A 21,251-nucleotide genomic window follows, 5' to 3' on the forward strand; every position below is an offset into this window, starting at 1 on the left:
AAGTATTGGGTTTGGAGTAGAAATCAGTACATCACTTCTCGTTCCAGTGCAATGTATACACAGAAATGCTGAAGTGTAGAGTCCATTTGTCAAAGTGTAAGCTTACTATACTGTCGTACAATCCTGGCATACATCACAAGGTTCTGAGAGTTATCTTTGTGTGCCTCCAGTGGAGATCAAAGTGGTAGTAGAAATATAAATCGACTTCGCAGTTTTCTACAAGCATCCTTCATTTGCCCTCGTATAGCTTTTGTAACAATCGTTTTACGGCAGTCACATCTGACTCCAAATATTGAACGTTTCTCAATAACAGCAATTCATTAATAACTTAACAATTTATTACTTCCATCAATGGAGCAAACGCTGTTCCAAGTTCAGCCAGAAAAATGATGATTGTATATTAAAATACTAACCTTACATCTCTGCATCATCCCGGCATCCAGTACAACACATATACACAGTGTGGAGTCAGTTAAATTATAGAAGTATACACGTCACCACATCAATGCTGGTAAAAGGTGACATTGGTTGGCATTTGACCTGAGGGGCGGGGACTTGTGTTTGAGGACATGTATGTTCAGTTATGCAGAAATATCATTATCTTAGCGAGTAGACAGGTATACCCAAGCTACTTTGCGTAGCCAAATATCCGTGTGTTTCACCTTTCATGCCACGTACCGACTATATTGTGAAAGTTAAGAAGATCTTTGTCATATAAGATATTCTTTAGGGAACGTTCTCTTGGTAACGCACAGCAGGAAATACTCGACGTGCACGTGATGGTAGATGTCCATCAGCGAACACTGTTAGGAAAGACGGAAATCTGTTGAAGCCACAGATCAGCATACAGGTGGTATTCAATACAATGAGTTACGCTATGAGTACTAACTATCTGTGTCTATTATACTTGATGACTTTCTACATCTACACTTCTCATGGCGCTGTTTACGATGAAACCATAGCAAGAGACACGTCTGAAGTAACCTTCATGTCGTTGCCAAGGAAAAGTAGCTGTCTCACGGAGGAAAATGAAGGACCAACACCCTTTGTCCCAGTACGAACAGTTGCAGTCATAGGTACGTGTTATTTGTGTATTTACGTTCAAATCAGTGTAATACCTCATAATACAGTATATATTAATGATTTATTATTAACCAGAGCATTTTTGCCGTTTTTTTCACCAGATGAAACTGAGTTTTTAGTCATTCAGGTTATAGACAGAAAGGACTGCTGGCTGACAGTTTCAAATTAATGTTCCATAGTAACTTGAATACCCAAATATTTGACATAAACGAGTATAGAACGTATGCATCACTATAATACTGATCTTTATATTGTCAATAATGACGAGTTAATATTGCAGTATAAAATGCCCGTCTAAAATAGCATTGAAGTTTTCTTATCTCCCCCGACATCCAACTAGTCAGTACGTACGTTTGACTTAGTGTCAATGCGTGCATGCCTCGTTATATTTCTGACAAGCACATCGATATTAAGCCATTCAAACTTTGCTAAATTATTGTTGGCGTATACACCCCTATACACGTCACTTGTACAGACATACCCCTACGTATTCCATGCACACCCAAGACAGAATATCAAATGTAGTGTGAGGTCACTTGAATTCATGACCATATACAATATGAAAAAATGGCATCCATATTTTTCATAACATTCCACATCTCAAGAAGTCTAAAACATAGCGAGTAGGTCCATGTTTCTGCCCCAGATTATCAGGTATGACACTACCATTGTATCATTAGATTCGGAATTGACATGATGCCGATATTTCACAGAGGGTCAAAGGTCAAACCATGCCATTTTATACTTATCATAGACGTCATGTAGTGTTTAACTAATGCAAGTTTCTTTTTACATTTGAACAAAGGTGATAAAAAGACGGGAAATATATACGTAAATTATTTTGGTGTTCATACAACTTTTGACTGAATGACGACCACCTTTGTCCTAAACATCTAGTCAATTGTGTCATTGCATTTTCAAAAAAAACACCCCTCAGTATACACTATATATTGTTTAAATAAATAGTACCTGTACAATATCCACGTACTTTATAAGTACCTGTCCATGATAAAAATTCTGAATTTCAAATTGATATCTTATAAATCAAGCTGTTTAGTTCATAAAGCAAAAGCTATGTAAGATATGTACAACACGGGTGTCTAGCATTGGATTCTCTGTGCTTAAAATGTGCTTGCGAAATACATAGTGGCTCAAAAGTATCTTTTAAGTTTTTACTGCATTGGCGTGTCTTTTATATGGAGACCTTTATATAGAGTCTTTTGTGACCATAAATTTTGATTTAGAACAAAAATGTCAAGAACCTGAGGTTTTGGTGGCGTTCTTTCTTTTTATATTTCCAAGAAACCTCGCTAGGAAGGTAGTCAACATTCGATACCGCCTACAACACTTTGGTGCTTTGCTTATAGGGCCCAGAATAGCATTGAACAAATGTCAGGTGACGTTAACCCTTACCCTACAGTTACAAAGTCAAATGTACACGCGAGTTAATTGATAATGTATACACAATTTACACAAGTTGTACTCAATACAGACGGCTTGTCACGTAAACATGACTAACATGCCATTATATCAACCGGGATATCTCAAGTTACGTCCAAACTGTCACGCTGCTACATTAATCATTTTGCTGACGTTTACCTTCGCCTTGGCCGTATCACACTCCCATGACTATGTCACCATGTCATGGGTTCATTTCGTCTGGGTGAAACCTGTCATGGATAAATATGTGATTTTTTTAAAATATTGACATCGTGCAAATACTCTGGACGTCCACTATTTTCGTACCAACAACACGTTATTAATTTCATGTATAAATTAGTATGTAAATATCGAGTTAAATCTAAACTAGTATCTAAAAAGCATTTGAAATCTTAATTCCGTGTTATTTTTCCACAAGTTAGGAGCTATTAGTAAGCCCCAGTAAGTTAACGAAATAACATTCTGCTTATAAAAAAGCCCCCCCCCCCCCCCTGCACTTATGTATTTCAGCTGTTTAATATGATGTTTTCTTGGGCAAACTTTGGAATTAGTTGTCATATATTGTGCATTATATCAGTCGCCGATTTGGTAAAATGTATGTGTGAATGTACGTTCGCATATTATACTTTGTACGCGTCTTTTCAGTTAGAAATTGTTGTCTTTGAGGTCAAGCAGGGCAATCTCGCCAAGGTCGTCCAAGTTCGATGCATTCTACACACCATCAATGTTTGTTGTACAGTAACTAGGGACCAATGATATGCAGGATAAATAGTTTAGTGTATATTTCCATATGGGTGTTGTGCGGCTTAGTACGTACAAAGTCCATAGGACCTTATAAATTCTCAATGATTGTGTATAACACGACTGATACGATTTTTTAGATATACAAGTTGTAACTCCAAGTACATGACAATGCAGCATCACACTTCGAATCAGCTTAACTGGTAACACAGGAGTTAATGTTGAAATGTGTGGTAGCTGTAGGGAGGTCTTGATGAGTAGATGTGACTTTTGGTGACCTGTCATTGATTTCAGATCGTTTGCACAACTGTTACTAACAAAGGTTTTTAGCACAATTGGTATTTTCATCACAGATGTATGCCACCTACGTATAAAACGGTGTATGAACCAAGTGTCAGATAGCATCAAAGAAAATATAGCGTTTTAAGACATACACCAACTCCATCATTTCACATTAACATTAATTTACCTTATATATTTTTGATGAGAGCTTTAAGTTTCATGCTCGATGTCTGAGTATTATGTTTTACAAATGCTATTAGATAAAATGATTTCGGGTAACTGTCCGACCCCCCCCCCCATCTCTCTCTCTCTCTCTCTCTCTCTCTCTCTCTCTCTCTCTCTCTCTCTCTCTCTCCCCCCCTCTTTCTCTCTCTGTCCCTCCCTCCCTCCCCCCTCTCTCTCTCTCTCTCTCTCTGTCTGTCTGTCTGTCTGTATCTCTCTCCCACACTCCCTCCCAAGGCCCCCTCCCCCTCCCTCCATCCACCATTCATCCAGGTATAGTACCTATTTCATCAATCTATCTTACCTATATTCTTTTCCTCCTTTATCTCTTAGAACACCAATGGGCCAACGTTCTTTCTCCTGAAAATGAACGCAAGGATTTTGAGAGACTAAAGTGCAACGTTTTCAAAACAACTCTGAATGAGGTGCCACTCCTACATTCAGTTATACATAACCTCGGTGGATTAGCTTATGATCTCTATTTCGCCGAGGCAGGGAGAACGAATGATACGAACACAAAGTTAACGACCACTCCACAAGAATTAAATCTGATGTGCTTAACAATAATACAAGCACTGTTCTACTTATTCCTGTATATTGGAAACAAAAACGGAAATCTCAAAACAAATATATTAGTAAGTATTCTACTCTGGCAGCTGCTACTCACTACCGATGGACTTAATACAACTACTGCGGAACCTACGACACCAGAAACTGTAACTACCACTGAGGTCGCAACAACTACAGACACTGTAACTACCACTGAGGAACCAACAACTACAGACACTGTAACTGCCACTGAGGAACAAACAACAACAGACACTGTAACTACTACTGAGGAACCAACAACTACAGAAACTGTAACTATCACTGAGGAACCAACAACTACAGAAACTGTAACTACCACTGAGGAACCAACAACTACAGAGTTTGTAACTACCACTGAGGAACCAACAACTACAGACACTGTAACTACCACTGAGGAACCAACAACTACAGAGTTTGTAACTACCACTGAGGAACCAACAACTACAGAAACTGTAACTACCACTGAGGAACCAACAACTACAGACACTGTAACTACAACTGAGGAACCAACAACTACAGACACTGTAACTACAACTGAGGAACCAACAACTACAGACACTGTAACTACCACTGAGGAACCAACAACTACAGACACTGTAACTACCACTGAGGAACCAACAACTACAGAGTTTGTAACTACCACTGAGGAACCCACAACTACAGACACTGCAACTACAACTGAGGAACCAACAACTACAGAAACTGTAACTACCACTGAGGAACGAACAACTACAGACACATTAACTACCACTGAGGAACCAACAACTACAGACACTTTAACTACCACTGAGGAACCAACAACTACAGAAACTGTAACTACCACAGTGGAACCAACAACAACAGACACTGTAACTACCACTGAGGAACCAACAACTACAGACACTTTAACTACCACTGAGGAACCAACAACTACAGACACTTTATCTACCACTGAGGAACCAACAACTACAGACACTGTAACTACCACTGAGGAACCAACAACTACAGACACTTTAACTACCACTGAGGAAGCAACAACTACAGAAACTGTAACTACCACAGTGGAACCAACAACAACAGACACTGTAACTACCACTGAGGAACCAACAACTACAGACACTGTAACTACCACTGAGGAAGCAACAACTACAGAAACTGTAACTACCACAGTGGAACCAACAACAACAGACACTGTAACTACCACTGAGGAACCAACAACTACAGACACTGTAACTACCACTGAGGAACCAACAACTACAGAAACTGTAACTACCACAGTGGAACCAACAACAACAGAAACTGTAACTACCACTGAGGAACCAACAACTACAGACACTGTAACTACCACTGAGGAACCAACAACTACAGAAACTGTAACTACCACTGAGGAACCAACAACTACAGAAACTGTAACTACCACAGTGGAACCAACAACAACAGACACTGTAACTACCACTGAGGAACCAACAACTACAGACACTATAACTACCACTGAGGAACCAACAACTACAGAAACTGTAACTACCACTGAGGAACTAACAACAACAGACACTGTAACTACTACTGAGGAACCAACAACAACATACACTGTAACTACCACTGAGGAACCAACAACTACAGAAACTGTAACTACCACAGTGGAACCAACAACAACATACACTGTAACTACCACTGAGGAACCAACAACTACAGAAACTGTAACTACCACTGAGGAACTAACAACAACAGACTCTGTAACTACCACTGGGGAACCAACAACTACAGAAACTGTAACTACCACTGAGGAACCAACAACTACAGAAACTGTAACTACCACTGAGGAACCAACAACTACAGACACTGTAACTACCACTGAGGAACCAACAACTACAGAAACTGTAACTACCACAGTGGAACCAACAACAACAGACACTGTAACTACCACTGAGGAACCAACAACTACAGACACTGTAACTACCACTGAGGAAGCAACAACTACAGAAACTGTAACTACCACAGTGGAACCAACAACAACAGAAACTGTAACTACCACTGAGGAACCAACAACTACAGACACTGTAACTACCACTGAGGAACCAACAACTACAGAAACTGTAACTACCACTGAGGACCCAACAACTACAGACACTGTAACTACCACTGAGGAACCAACAACTACAGAAACTATAACTACAACTGAGGAACCAACAACTACAGAAATTGTAACTACAACTGAGGAACCAACAACTACAGAAATTGTAACTACCACTGAGGAACCAACAATTACAGAAACTGTAACTACCACTGAGGAACCAACAACTACAGAGTTTGTAACTACCACTGAGGAACCCACAACTACAGAGTTTGTAACTACCACTGAGGAACCCACAACTACAGAGTTTATAACTACCGCTGAGGAACCAACAACTACAGAGTTTGTAACTACCACTGAGGAACCAACAACTACAGAGTTTGTAACTACCACTGAGGAACCAACAACTACAGAAACTGTAACTATCACTGAGGAACCAACAACTACAGAAACTGTAACTACCACTGAGGAACCAACAACTACAGAGTTTGTAACTACCACTGAGGAACCAACAACTACAGACACTGTAACTACCACTGAGGAACCAACAACTACAGAGTTTGTAACTACCACTGAGGAACCAACAACTACAGAAACTGTAACTACCACTGAGGAACCAACAACTACAGACACTGTAACTACAACTGAGGAACCAACAACTACAGACACTGTAACTACAACTGAGGAACCAACAACTACAGACACTGTAACTACCACTGAGGAACCAACAACTACAGACACTGTAACTACCACTGAGGAACCAACAACTACAGAGTTTGTAACTACCACTGAGGAACCCACAACTACAGACACTGCAACTACAACTGAGGAACCAACAACTACAGAAACTGTAACTACCACTGAGGAACCAACAACTACAGACACATTAACTACCACTGAGGAACCAACAACTACAGACACTTTAACTACCACTGAGGAACCAACAACTACAGAAACTGTAACTACCACAGTGGAACCAACAACAACAGACACTGTAACTACCACTGAGGAACCAACAACTACAGACACTTTAACTACCACTGAGGAACCAACAACTACAGACACTTTAACTACCACTGAGGAACCAACAACTACAGACACTTTAACTACCACTGAGGAACCAACAACTACAGACACTTTAACTACCACTGAGGAAGCAACAACTACAGAAACTGTAACTACCACAGTGGAACCAACAACAACAGACACTGTAACTACCACTGAGGAACCAACAACTACAGACACTGTAACTACCACTGAGGAAGCAACAACTACAGAAACTGTAACTACCACAGTGGAACCAACAACAACAGACACTGTAACTACTACTGAGGAACCAACAACTACAGACACTGTAACTACCACTGAGGAAGCAACAACTACAGAAACTGTAACTACCACAGTGGAACCAACAACAACAGAAACTGTAACTACCACTGAGGAACCAACAACTACAGACACTGTAACTACCACTGAGGAACCAACAACTACAGAAACTGTAACTACCACTGAGGAACCAACAACTACAGAAACTGTAACTACCACAGTGGAACCAACAACAACAGACACTGTAACTACCACTGAGGAACCAACAACTACAGACACTATAACTACCACTGAGGAACCAACAACTACAGAAACTGTAACTACCACTGAGGAACTAACAACAACAGACACTGTAACTACTACTGAGGAACCAACAACAACAGACACTGTAACTACCACTGAGGAACCAACAACTACAGAAACTGTAACTACCACAGTGGAACCAACAACAACAGACACTGTAACTACCACTGAGGAACCAACAACTACAGAAACTGTAACTACCACTGAGGAACTAACAACAACAGACTCTGTAACTACCACTGGGGAACCAACAACTACAGAAACTGTAACTACCACTGAGGAACCAACAACTACAGAAACTGTAACTACCACTGAGGAACCAACAACTACAGAAACTGTAACTACCACTGAGGAACCAACAACTACAGAAACTGTAACTACCACAGTGGAACCAACAACAACATACACTGTAACTACCACTGAGGAACCAACAACTACAGACACTGTAACTACCACTGAGGAAGCAACAACTACAGAAACTGTAACTACCACTGAGGAACCAACAATTACAGAAACTGTAACTACCACTGAGGAACCAACAACTACAGAGTTTGTAACTACCACTGAGGAACCCACAACTACAGAGTTTGTAACTACCACTGAGGAACCCACAACTACAGAGTTTATAACTACCGCTGAGGAACCAACAACTACAGAGTTTGTAACTACCACTGAGGAACCAACAACTACAGAGTTTGTAACTACCACTGAGGAACCAACAACTACAGAGTTTGCAACAACCACTGGGGAACCCACAACTACAGAGTTTGTAACTACCACTGAGGAACCAACAACTACAGAGTTTGTAACTACCACTGAGGAACCAACAACTACAGAGTTTGTAACTACCACTGAGGAACCAACAACTACAGAGTTTGTAACTACCACTGAGGAACCAACAACTACAGATACTGTAACTACCACTGAGGAACCAACAACTACAGAGTTTGTAACTCCCACTGAGGAACCAACAACAATAGAGTTTGTAACTACCACTAAGGAAGCAACAACTACAGAAACTGTAACTACCACTGAGGAACCGACAACTACAGACACTGTAACTACCACTGAGGAACCAACCACTACAGAGTTTGTCTCTACCACTGGGGAAACAACAACTACAGAAACTGTAACTAACACTGAGGAACCAACAACTACAGAGTTTGTAACTACCACTGAGGAACCCACAACTACAGAAACTGTAGCTACCACTGAGGAACCAACAACAACAGAGTTTGTAATTACCACTGAGGAACCAACAACTACAGAGTTTGTAACTACCACTGAGGAACCAACAACTACAGAGTTTGCAACAACCACTGGGGAACCCACAACTACAGAGTTTGTAACTACCACTGAGGAACCAACAACTACAGAGTTTGTAACTACCACTGAGGAACCAACAACTACAGATACTGTAACTACCACTGAGGAACCAACAACTACAGAGTTTGTAACTACCACTGAGGAACCAACAACTACAGAGTTTGTAACTACCACTGAGGAAGCAACAACTACAGAAACTGTAACTACCACTGAGGAACCAACAACTACAGAAACTGTAACTACCACTGAGCAAGCAACAACTACAGAAACTGTAACTACCACTGAGGAACCAACAACTACAGAAACTATAACTACAACTGAGGAACCAACAACTACAGACATTGTAACTACAACTGAGGAACCAATAACTACAGAAATTGTAATTACCACTGAGGAACCAACAACTACAGAAACTGTAACTACAACTGAGGAACCAACAACTACAGAAATTGTAACTACAACTGAGGAACCAATAACTACAGAGTTTGTAACTACCACTGAGGAACCCACAACTACAGAAACTGTAACTACCACTGAGGAACCAACAACTACAGACACTGTAACTACCACTGAGGAACCAACCACTACAGAGTTTGTCTCTACCACTGGGGAACCAACAACTACAGAGTTTGTAACTACCACTGAGGAACCAACAACTACAGAGTTTGTAACTACCACTGAGGAACCCACAACTACAGAAACTGTAACTACCACTGAGGAACGAACAACTACAGAGTTTGTAACTACAACTGAGGAACCCACAACTACAGAAACTGTAACTACCACTGAGGAACCAACAACTACAGACACTGTAACTACCACTGAGGAACCAACAACTACAGAGTTTGTAACAACCACTGGGGAACCCACAACTACAGAAACTGTAACTACCACTGAGGAACCAACAACTACAGAGTTTGTAACTACCACTGAGGAACCAACAACTACAGAGTTTGTAACTTCCACTGAGGAACCAACAACTACAGAGTTTGTAACTACCACTGAGGAACCAACAACTACAGAGTTTGTAACTACCACTGAGGAACCAACAACTACAGACACTTTAACTACCACTGAGGAACCAACAACTACAGAAACTGTAACTACTACTGAGGAACCAATAACTACAGAAACTGTAACTACCACTGAGGAACCAACAACTACAGAGTTTGTAACAACCACTGGGGAACCCACAACTACAGAAACTGTAACTACCACTGAGGAACCAACAACTACAGAGTTTGTAACTACCTCTGAGGAACCAACAACTACAGAGTTTGTAACTACCACTGAGGAACCAACAACTACAGACACTGTAACTACCACTGAGGAACCAACAACTACAGAGTTTGTAACCACCACTGAGGAACCAACAACTACAGAGTTTGTAACTACCACTGAGGAAGCAACAACTACAGAAACTGTAACTACCACTGAAGAACCAACAACAACAGACACTGTAACTACTACTGAGCAAGCAACAACTACAGAAACTGTAACCACCACTGAGGAACCAACAACTACAGAAACTGTAACTACCACTGAGCAAGCAACAACTACAGAAACTGTAACTACCACTGAGGAACCAACAACTACAGAAACTATAACTACAACTGAGGAACCAACAACTACAGAAATTGTAACTACAACTGAGGAACCAACAACTACAGAAATTGTAACTACCACTGAGGAACCAACAACTACAGAAACTGTAACTACCACTGAGGAACCAACAACTACAGAGTTTGTAACTACCACTGAGGAACCAACAACTACAGAGTTTGTAACTACCACTGAGGAACCCACAACTACAGAAACTGTAACTACCACTGAGGAACCAACAACTACAGAGTCTGTAACAACCACTGAGGAACCCACAACTACAGAAACTGTAACTACCACTGAGGAACCAACAACTACAGAGTTTGTAACTACCACTGAAGAACCAACAACTACAGAGTTTGTAACTACCACTGAGGAACCCACAACTACAGAAACTGTAACTACTACTGAGGAACCAACAACTACAGAAACTGTAACTACCACTGAGGAACCAACAACTACAGAGTTTGTAACAACCACTGAGGAACCCACAACTACAGAAACTGTAACTACCACTGAGGAACCAACAACTACAGAGTTTGTAACTACCACTGAGGAACCAACAACTACAGAGTTTGTAACTACCACTGAGGAACCAACAACTACAGACACTGTAACTACCACTGAGGAACCAACAACTACAGAGTTTGTAACCACCACTGAGGAACCAACAACTACAGAGTTTGTAACTACCACTGAGGAACCAACAACTACAGACACTGTAACTACCACTGAGGAACCAACAACTACAGAGTTTGTAACCACCACTGAGGAACCAACAACTACAGAGTTTGTAACTACCACTGAGGAAGCAACAACTACAGAAACTGTAACTACCACTGAGGAACCAACAACAACAGACACTGTAACTACTACTGAGCAAGCAACAACTACAGAAACTGTAACCACCACTGAGGAACCAACAACTACAGAAACTGTAACTACCACTGAGCAAGCAACAACTACAGAAACTGTAACTACCACTGAGGAACCAACAACTACAGAAACTATAACTACAACTGAGGAACCAACAACTACAGAAATTGTAACTACAACTGAGGAACCAACAACTACAGAAACTGTAACTACCACTGAGGAACCAACAACTACAGAGTTTGTAACTACCACTGAGGAACCAACAACTACAGAGTTTGTAACTATCACTGAGGAACCAACAACTACAGAGTTTGTAACTACCACTGAGGAACCAACAACTACAGACACTGTAACTACCACTGAGGAACCAACAACTACAGAGTTTGTAACTACCACTGAGGAACCAACAACTACAGACACTGTAACTACCACTGAGGAACCAACAACTACAGAAACTGTAATTACCAGTGAGGGACCTCCGACAACAGACACTGTAACTACTTCTGAGGAACCAACAACTACAGAAACTCTAACTACCACTGAGGAACCAACAACAACAGACACTGTAACTATCACTGAGGAACCAACAACTACAGAAACTGTAACTACCACTGCGGAACCAACAACAACAGAATCCATAACAACAGGTGACGAACCTACGACAACAGAATCTCTAACTTCCACTGAGGAACCAACAACAACAGAAACTGTAAGTACTACTGAGGAACCACCAACAACAGAATCTGCAATTACCAGTGAGGGACCTACGACAACAGACACTGTAATTACCACTGAGGAACCAACAACTACAGAGTCTGTAACTACCACAGAGGAACCAACAACTACAGAAACTATTACTACCACTGAGGAACCAACAACTACAGAGTTTGTCTCTACCACTGGGGAACCAACAACTACAGAAACTGTAACTACCACTGAGGAACCAACAACTACAGAGTTTGTAACTACCACTGAGGAACCCACAACTACAGAAACTGTAACTACCACTGAGGAACCTACAACAACAGACACTGTAACTATCACTGAGGAACCCACAACTACAGAAACTGTAACTACCACTGAGGAACCAACGACAACAGACACTGTAACTATCACTGAGGAACCAACAACTACAGAAACTGTAACTACCACTGAGGAACCTACAACAACAGAATCCATAACAACAGGTGACGAACCTACGACAACAGAATCTCTAACTTCCACTGAGGAACCAACAACAACAGGTTATGCAATTACCAGTGATGTACCTACGACAACAGACACTGTAACTACCTCTGAGGAACCAACAACAACAGAATCTGCAATTACCAGTGAGGGACCTACGACAACAGACACTGTAATTACCACTGAGGAACCAACAACAACAGAATCTGCAATTACCAGTGAGGGACCTACGACAACAGACACTGTAACTACCACTGAGGAACCAACAACTACAGAGTTTGTAACTACCACTGAGGAACCCACAACTACAGAAACTGTAACTACCACTGAGGAACCTACAACAACAGACACTGTAACTATCACTGAGGAACCCACAACTACAGAAACTGTAACTACCACTGAGGAACCAACGACAACAGACACTGTAACTACCACTGAGGAACCTACAACAACAGACACTGTAACTACCACTGAGGAACCTACAACAACAGAATCCATAACAACAGGTGACGAACCTACGACAACAGAATCTCTAACTTCCACTGAGGAACCAACAACAACAGGTTATGCAATTACCAGTGATGTACCTACGACAACAGACACTGTAACTACCTCTGAGGAACCAACAACAACAGAATCTGCAATTACCAGTGAGGGACCTACGACAACAGACACTGTAATTACCACTGAGGAACCAACAACAACAGAATCTGCAATTACCAGTGAGGGACCTACGACAACAGACACTGTAACTACCACTGAGGAACCAACAACTACAGAGTTTGTAACTACCACTGAGGAACCCACAACTACAGAAACTGTAACTACCACTGAGGAACCTACAACAACAGACACTGTAACTATCACTGAGGAACCCACAACTACAGAAACTGTAACTACCACTGAGGAACCAACGACAACAGACACTGTAACTACCACTGAGGAACCTACAACAACAGACACTGTAACTATCACTGAGGAACCAACAACTACAGAAACTATAACTACCAGTGAGGAACCTACAACAACAGAATCCATAACAACAGGTGACGAACCTACGACAACAGAATCTCTAACTTCCACTGAGGAACCAACAACAACAGGTTATGCAATTACCAGTGATGTACCTACGACAACAGACACTGTAACTACCTCTGAGGAACCAACAACAACAGAATCTGCAATTACCAGTGAGGGACCTACGACAACAGACACTGTAATTACCACTGAGGAACCAACAACAACAGAATCTGCAATTACCAGTGAGGGACCTACGACAACAGACACTGTAACTACCACTGAGGAACCAACAACTACAGAAACTATAACTACAACTGAGGAACCAACAACTACAGATATTGTAACTACAACTGAGGAACCAACAACTACAGAAACTGTAACTACCACTGAGGAACCAACAACTACAGAGTTTGTAACTACCACTGAGGAACCAACAACTACAGAGTTTGTAACTATCACTGAGGAACCCACAACTACAGAAACTGTAACTACCACTGAGGAACCAACAACTACAGACACTGTAACTACCACTGAGGAACCAACCACTACAGAGTTTGTCTCTACCACTGAGGAACCAACAACTACAGAGTTTGTAACTACCACTGAGGAACCCACAACTACAGAGTTTGTAACTACCACTGAGGAACCAACAACTACAGAAACTATAACTACAACTGAGGAACCAACAACTACAGAAATTGTAACTACAACTGAGGAACCAACAACTACAGAAACTGTAACTACCACTGAGGAACCAACAACTACAGAGTTTGTAACTACCACTGAGGAACCAACAACTACAGAGTTTGTAACTATCACTGAGGAACCCACAACTACAGAAACTGTAACTACCACTGAGGAACCAACAACTACAGACACTGTAACTACCACTGAGGAACCAACCACTACAGAGTTTGTCTCTACCACTGAGGAACCAACAACTACAGAGTTTGTAACTACCACTGAGGAACCCACAACTACAGAGTTTGTAACTACCACTGAGGAACCCACAACTACAGAAACTGTAACTACCACTGAGGAACCAACAACTACAGAGTTTGTAACAACCACTGAGGAACCCACAACTACAGAAACTGTAACTACCACTGAGGAACCAACAACTACAGAGTTTGTAACTACCACTGAAGAACCAACAACTACAGAGTTTGTAACTACCACTGAGGAACCCACAACTACAGAAACTGTAACTACCACTGAGGAACCAACAACTACAGACACTGTAACTACCACTGAGGGACCAACAACTACAGAGTTTGTAACAACCACTGGGGAACCCACAACTACAGAAACTGTAACTACCACTGAGGAACCAACAACTACAGAGTTTGTAACTACCACTGAGGAACCAACAACTACAGACACTGTAACTACCACTGAGGAACCAACAACTACAGAGTTTGTAACTACCACTGAGGAACCAACAACTACAGACACTGTAACTACCACTGAGGAACCAACAACTACAGAAACTGTAATTACCAGTGAGGGACCTCCGACAACAGACACTGTAACTACTTCTGAGGAACCAACAACTACAGAAACTCTAACTACCACTGAGGAACCAACAACAACAGACACTGTAACTATCACTGAGGAACCAACAACTACAGAAACTGTAACTACCACTGCGGAACCAACAACAACAGAATCCATAACAACAGGTGACGAACCTACGACAACAGAATCTCTAACTTCCACTGAGGAACCAACAACAACAGAAACTGTAAGTACTACTGAGGAACCACCAACAACAGAATCTGCAATTACCAGTGAGGGACCTACGACAACAGACACTGTAATTACCACTGAGGAACCAACAACTACAGAGTCTGTAACTACCACAGAGGAACCAACAACTACAGAAACTATTACTACCACTGAGGAACCAACAACTACAGAGTTTGTCTCTACCACTGGGGAACCAACAACTACAGAAACTGTAACTACCACTGAGGAACCAACAACTACAGAGTTTGTAACTACCACTGAGGAACCCACAACTACAGAAACTGTAACTACCACTGAGGAACCTACAACAACAGACACTGTAACTATCACTGAGGAACCCACAACTACAGAAACTGTAACTACCACTGAGGAACCAACGACAACAGACACTGTAACTACCACTGAGGAACCTACAACAACAGACACTGTAACTACCACTGAGGAACCTACAACAACAGAATCCATAACAACAGGTGACGAACCTACGACAACAGAATCTCTAACTTCCACTGAGGAACCAACAACAACAGGTTATGCAATTACCAGTGATGTACCTACGACAACAGACACTGTAACTACCTCTGAGGAACCAACAACAACAGAATCTGCAATTACCAGTGAGGGACCTACGACAACAGACACTGTAATTACCACTGAGGAACCAACAACAACAGAATCTGCAATTACCAGTGAGGGACCTACGACAACAGACACTGTAACTACCACTGAGGAACCAACAACTACAGAGTTTGTAACTACCACTGAGGAACCCACAACTACAGAAACTGTAACTACCACTGAGGAACCTACAACAACAGACACTGTAACTATCACTGAGGAACCCACAACTACAGAAACTGTAACTACCACTGAGGAACCAACGACAACAGACACTGTAACTACCACTGAGGAACCTACAACAACAGACACTGTAACTATCACTGAGGAACCAACAACTACAGAAACTATAACTACCAGTGAGGAACCTACAACAACAGAATCCATAACAACAGGTGACGAACCTACGACAACAGAATCTCTAACTTCCACTGAGGAACCAACAACAACAGGTTATGCAATTACCAGTGATGTACCTACGACAACAGACACTGTAACTACCTCTGAGGAACCAACAACAACAGAATCTGCAATTACCAGTGAGGGACCTACGACAACAGACACTGTAATTACCACTGAGGAACCAACAACAACAGAATCTGCAATTACCAGTGAGGGACCTACGACAACAGACACTGTAACTACCACTGAGGAACCAACAACTACAGAAACTATAACTACAACTGAGGAACCAACAACTACAGATATTGTAACTACAACTGAGGAACCAACAACTACAGAAACTGTAACTACCACTGAGGAACCAACAACTACAGAGTTTGTAACTACCACTGAGGAACCAACAACTACAGAGTTTGTAACTATCACTGAGGAACCCACAACTACAGAAACTGTAACTACCACTGAGGAACCAACAACTACAGACACTGTAACTACCACTGAGGAACCAACCACTACAGAGTTTGTCTCTACCACTGAGGAACCAACAACTACAGAGTTTGTAACTACCACTGAGGAACCCACAACTACAGAGTTTGTAACTACCACTGAGGAACCAACAACTACAGAAACTATAACTACAACTGAGGAACCAACAACTACAGAAATTGTAACTACAACTGAGGAACCAACAACTACAGAAACTGTAACTACCACTGAGGAACCAACAACTACAGAGTTTGTAACTACCACTGAGGAACCAACAACTACAGAGTTTGTAACTATCACTGAGGAACCCACAACTACAGAAACTGTAACTACCACTGAGGAACCAACAACTACAGACACTGTAACTACCACTGAGGAACCAACCACTACAGAGTTTGTCTCTACCACTGAGGAACCAACAACTACAGAGTTTGTAACTACCACTGAGGAACCCACAACTACAGAGTTTGTAACTACCACTGAGGAACCCACAACTACAGAAACTGTAACTACCACTGAGGAACCAACAACTACAGAGTTTGTAACAACCACTGAGGAACCCACAACTACAGAAACTGTAACTACCACTGAGGAACCAACAACTACAGAGTTTGTAACTACCACTGAAGAACCAACAACTACAGAGTTTGTAACTACCACTGAGGAACCCACAACTACAGAAACTGTAACTACCACTGAGGAACCAACAACTACAGACACTGTAACTACCACTGAGGGACCAACAACTACAGAGTTTGTAACAACCACTGGGGAACCCACAACTACAGAAACTGTAACTACCACTGAGGAACCAACAACTACAGAGTTTGTAACTACCACTGAGGAACCAACAACTACAGACACTGTAACTACCACTGAGGAACCAACAACTACAGAGTTTGTAACTACCACTGAGGAACCAACAACTACAGACACTGTAACTACCACTGAGGAACCAACAACTACAGAAACTGTAATTACCAGTGAGGGACCTCCGACAACAGACACTGTAACTACTTCTGAGGAACCAACAACTACAGAAACTCTAACTACCACTGAGGAACCAACAACAACAGACACTGTAACTATCACTGAGGAACCAACAACTACAGAAACTGTAACTACCACTGCGGAACCAACAACAACAGAATCCATAACAACAGGTGACGAACCTACGACAACAGAATCTCTAACTTCCACTGAGGAACCAACAACAACAGAAACTGTAAGTACTACTGAGGAACCACCAACAACAGAATCTGCAATTACCAGTGAGGGACCTACGACAACAGACACTGTAATTACCACTGAGGAACCAACAACTACAGAGTCTGTAACTACCACAGAGGAACCAACAACTACAGAAACTATTACTACCACTGAGGAACCAACAACTACAGAGTTTGTCTCTACCACTGGGGAACCAACAACTACAGAAACTGTAACTACCACTGAGGAACCAACAACTACAGAGTTTGTAACTACCACTGAGGAACCCACAACTACAGAAACTGTAACTACCACTGAGGAACCTACAACAACAGACACTGTAACTATCACTGAGGAACCCACAACTACAGAAACTGTAACTACCACTGAGGAACCAACGACAACAGACACTGTAACTACCACTGAGGAACCTACAACAACAGACACTGTAACTATCACTGAGGAACCAACAACTACAGAAACTGTAACTACCACTGAGGAACCTACAACAACAGAATCCATAACAACAGGTGACGAACCTACGACAACAGAATCTCTAACTTCCACTGAGGAACCAACAACAACAGGTTATGCAATTACCAGTGATGTACCTACGACAACAGACACTGTAACTACCTCTGAGGAACCAACAACAACAGAATCTGCAATTACCAGTGAGGGACCTACGACAACAGACACTGTAATTACCACTGAGGAACCAACAACAACAGAATCTGCAATTACCAGTGAGGGACCTACGACAACAGACACTGTAACTACCACTGAGGAACCAACAACTACAGAGTTTGTAACTACCACTGAGGAACCCACAACTACAGAAACTGTAACTACCACTGAGGAACCTACAACAACAGACACTGTAACTATCACTGAGGAACCCACAACTACAGAAACTGTAACTACCACTGAGGAACCAACGACAACAGACACTGTAACTACCACTGAGGAACCTACAACAACAGACACTGTAACTATCACTGAGGAACCAACAACTACAGAAACTATAACTACCAGTGAGGAACCTACAACAACAGAATCCATAACAACAGGTGACGAACCTACGACAACAGAATCTCTAACTTCCACTGAGGAACCAACAACAACAGGTTATGCAATTACCAGTGATGTACCTACGACAACAGACACTGTAACTACCTCTGAGGAACCAACAACAACAGACTCTGCAATTACCAGTGAGGGACCTACGACAACAGACACTGTAATTACCACTGAGGAACCAACAACAACAGAATCTGCAATTACCAGTGAGGGACCTACGACAACAGACACTGTAACTACCACTGAGGAACCAACAACTACAGAGTATATAATTACCAGTGAGGAACTAACAACAACAGAAACTGTAACTACCAGTGAGGAACCAACATCAACAGAATCCATAACAACAGGTGACGAACCTACGACAACAGAATCTCTAACTTCTACTGTGGAACCAACAACAACAGAATCTGCAATTACCAGTGAGGGACCTACGACAACAGACACTGTAATTACCACTGAAGAACCAACAACTACAGAGTATATAATTACCAGTGAGGAACTAACAACAACAGAAACTGTAACTACCACTGAGGAACCAACATCAACAGAATCCATAACAACAGGTGACGAACCTACGACAACAGAATCTCTAACTTCTACTGAGGAACCAACAACAACAGAATCTGCAGTTACCAGTGATGGACCTACGACAACAGACACTGTAACTACCTCTGAGGAACCTACAACTAGAGAAACTGTAACTACCACTGAGGAACCAACAACTACAGACACTGTAACTACCACTGAGGAACCAACAACTACATACACTGTAACTACCACTGAGGAACCAACAACTACTGAAATTATAATTACCACTGAGGAACCAACAACTACAGAAACTTTAACTATCACTGAGGAACCAGCAACTACAGAAACTATAACTACCACTGTGGAACCTACGACAACAGAATCTGTTGCTACCACAGAGGAACCAGCAACTACAGAAACTATAACTACCACTGTGGAACCTACGACAACAGAATATGTTGCTACCACAGAGGAACCAACAACTACAGACACTGTAACTATCACTGAGGAACCAACAACTACAGAAACTGTAACTACCACTGAGGAACCTACAACAACAGAATCCATAACAACAGGTGACGAACCTACGACAACAGAATCTCTAACTTCCACTGAGGAACCAACAACAACAGGTTATGCAATTACCAGTGATGTACCTACGACAACAGACACTGTAACTACCTCTGAGGAACCAACAACTACAGAAACTGTAACTACTACTCAGGAACCACCAACAACAGAATCTGCAATTACCAGTGAGGGACCTACGACAACAGACACTGTAATTACCACTGAGGAACCAACAACAACAGAATCTGCAATTACCAGTGAGGGACCTACGACAACAGACACTGTAATTACCACTGAGGAACCAACAACAACAGAATCTGCAATTACCAGTGAGGGACCTACGACAACAGACACTGTAAGTACTACTGAGGAACCAACAACAACAGAATCTGCAATTACCAGTGAGGGACCTACGACAACAGACACTGTAACTACCACTGAGGAACCAACAACTACAGAGTATATAATTACCAGTGAGGAACTAACAACAACAGAAACTGTAACTACCAGTGAGGAACCAACATCAACAGAATCCATAACAACAGGTGACGAACCTACGACT

The 21,251-nt window shown here is 41.7% G+C and overlaps 1 protein-coding gene across 1 annotated transcript in view; it reads left to right on the top strand.

The window, feature by feature from the left end:
* The first annotated feature begins 877 nt into the window (after window positions 1-877).
* LOC144447116 (uncharacterized) overlaps window positions 878-21,251 on the top strand; it is a 64,550-nt gene continuing 44,176 nt past the window's right edge. The window contains exons 1-4 of the mRNA XM_078137022.1: window positions 878-1,076; window positions 14,920-15,284; window positions 17,640-18,164; window positions 18,396-18,462. Coding sequence (XP_077993148.1) covers window positions 878-1,076; window positions 14,920-15,284; window positions 17,640-18,164; window positions 18,396-18,462 — 1,156 coding nt within the window. The remainder of the gene's footprint in view (window positions 1,077-14,919; window positions 15,285-17,639; window positions 18,165-18,395; window positions 18,463-21,251) is intronic.

The sequence above is a fragment of the Glandiceps talaboti genome, chromosome 16 (assembly GCF_964340395.1).
Source record: "Glandiceps talaboti chromosome 16, keGlaTala1.1, whole genome shotgun sequence".
NCBI lineage: Eukaryota > Metazoa > Hemichordata > Enteropneusta > Spengelidae > Glandiceps > Glandiceps talaboti.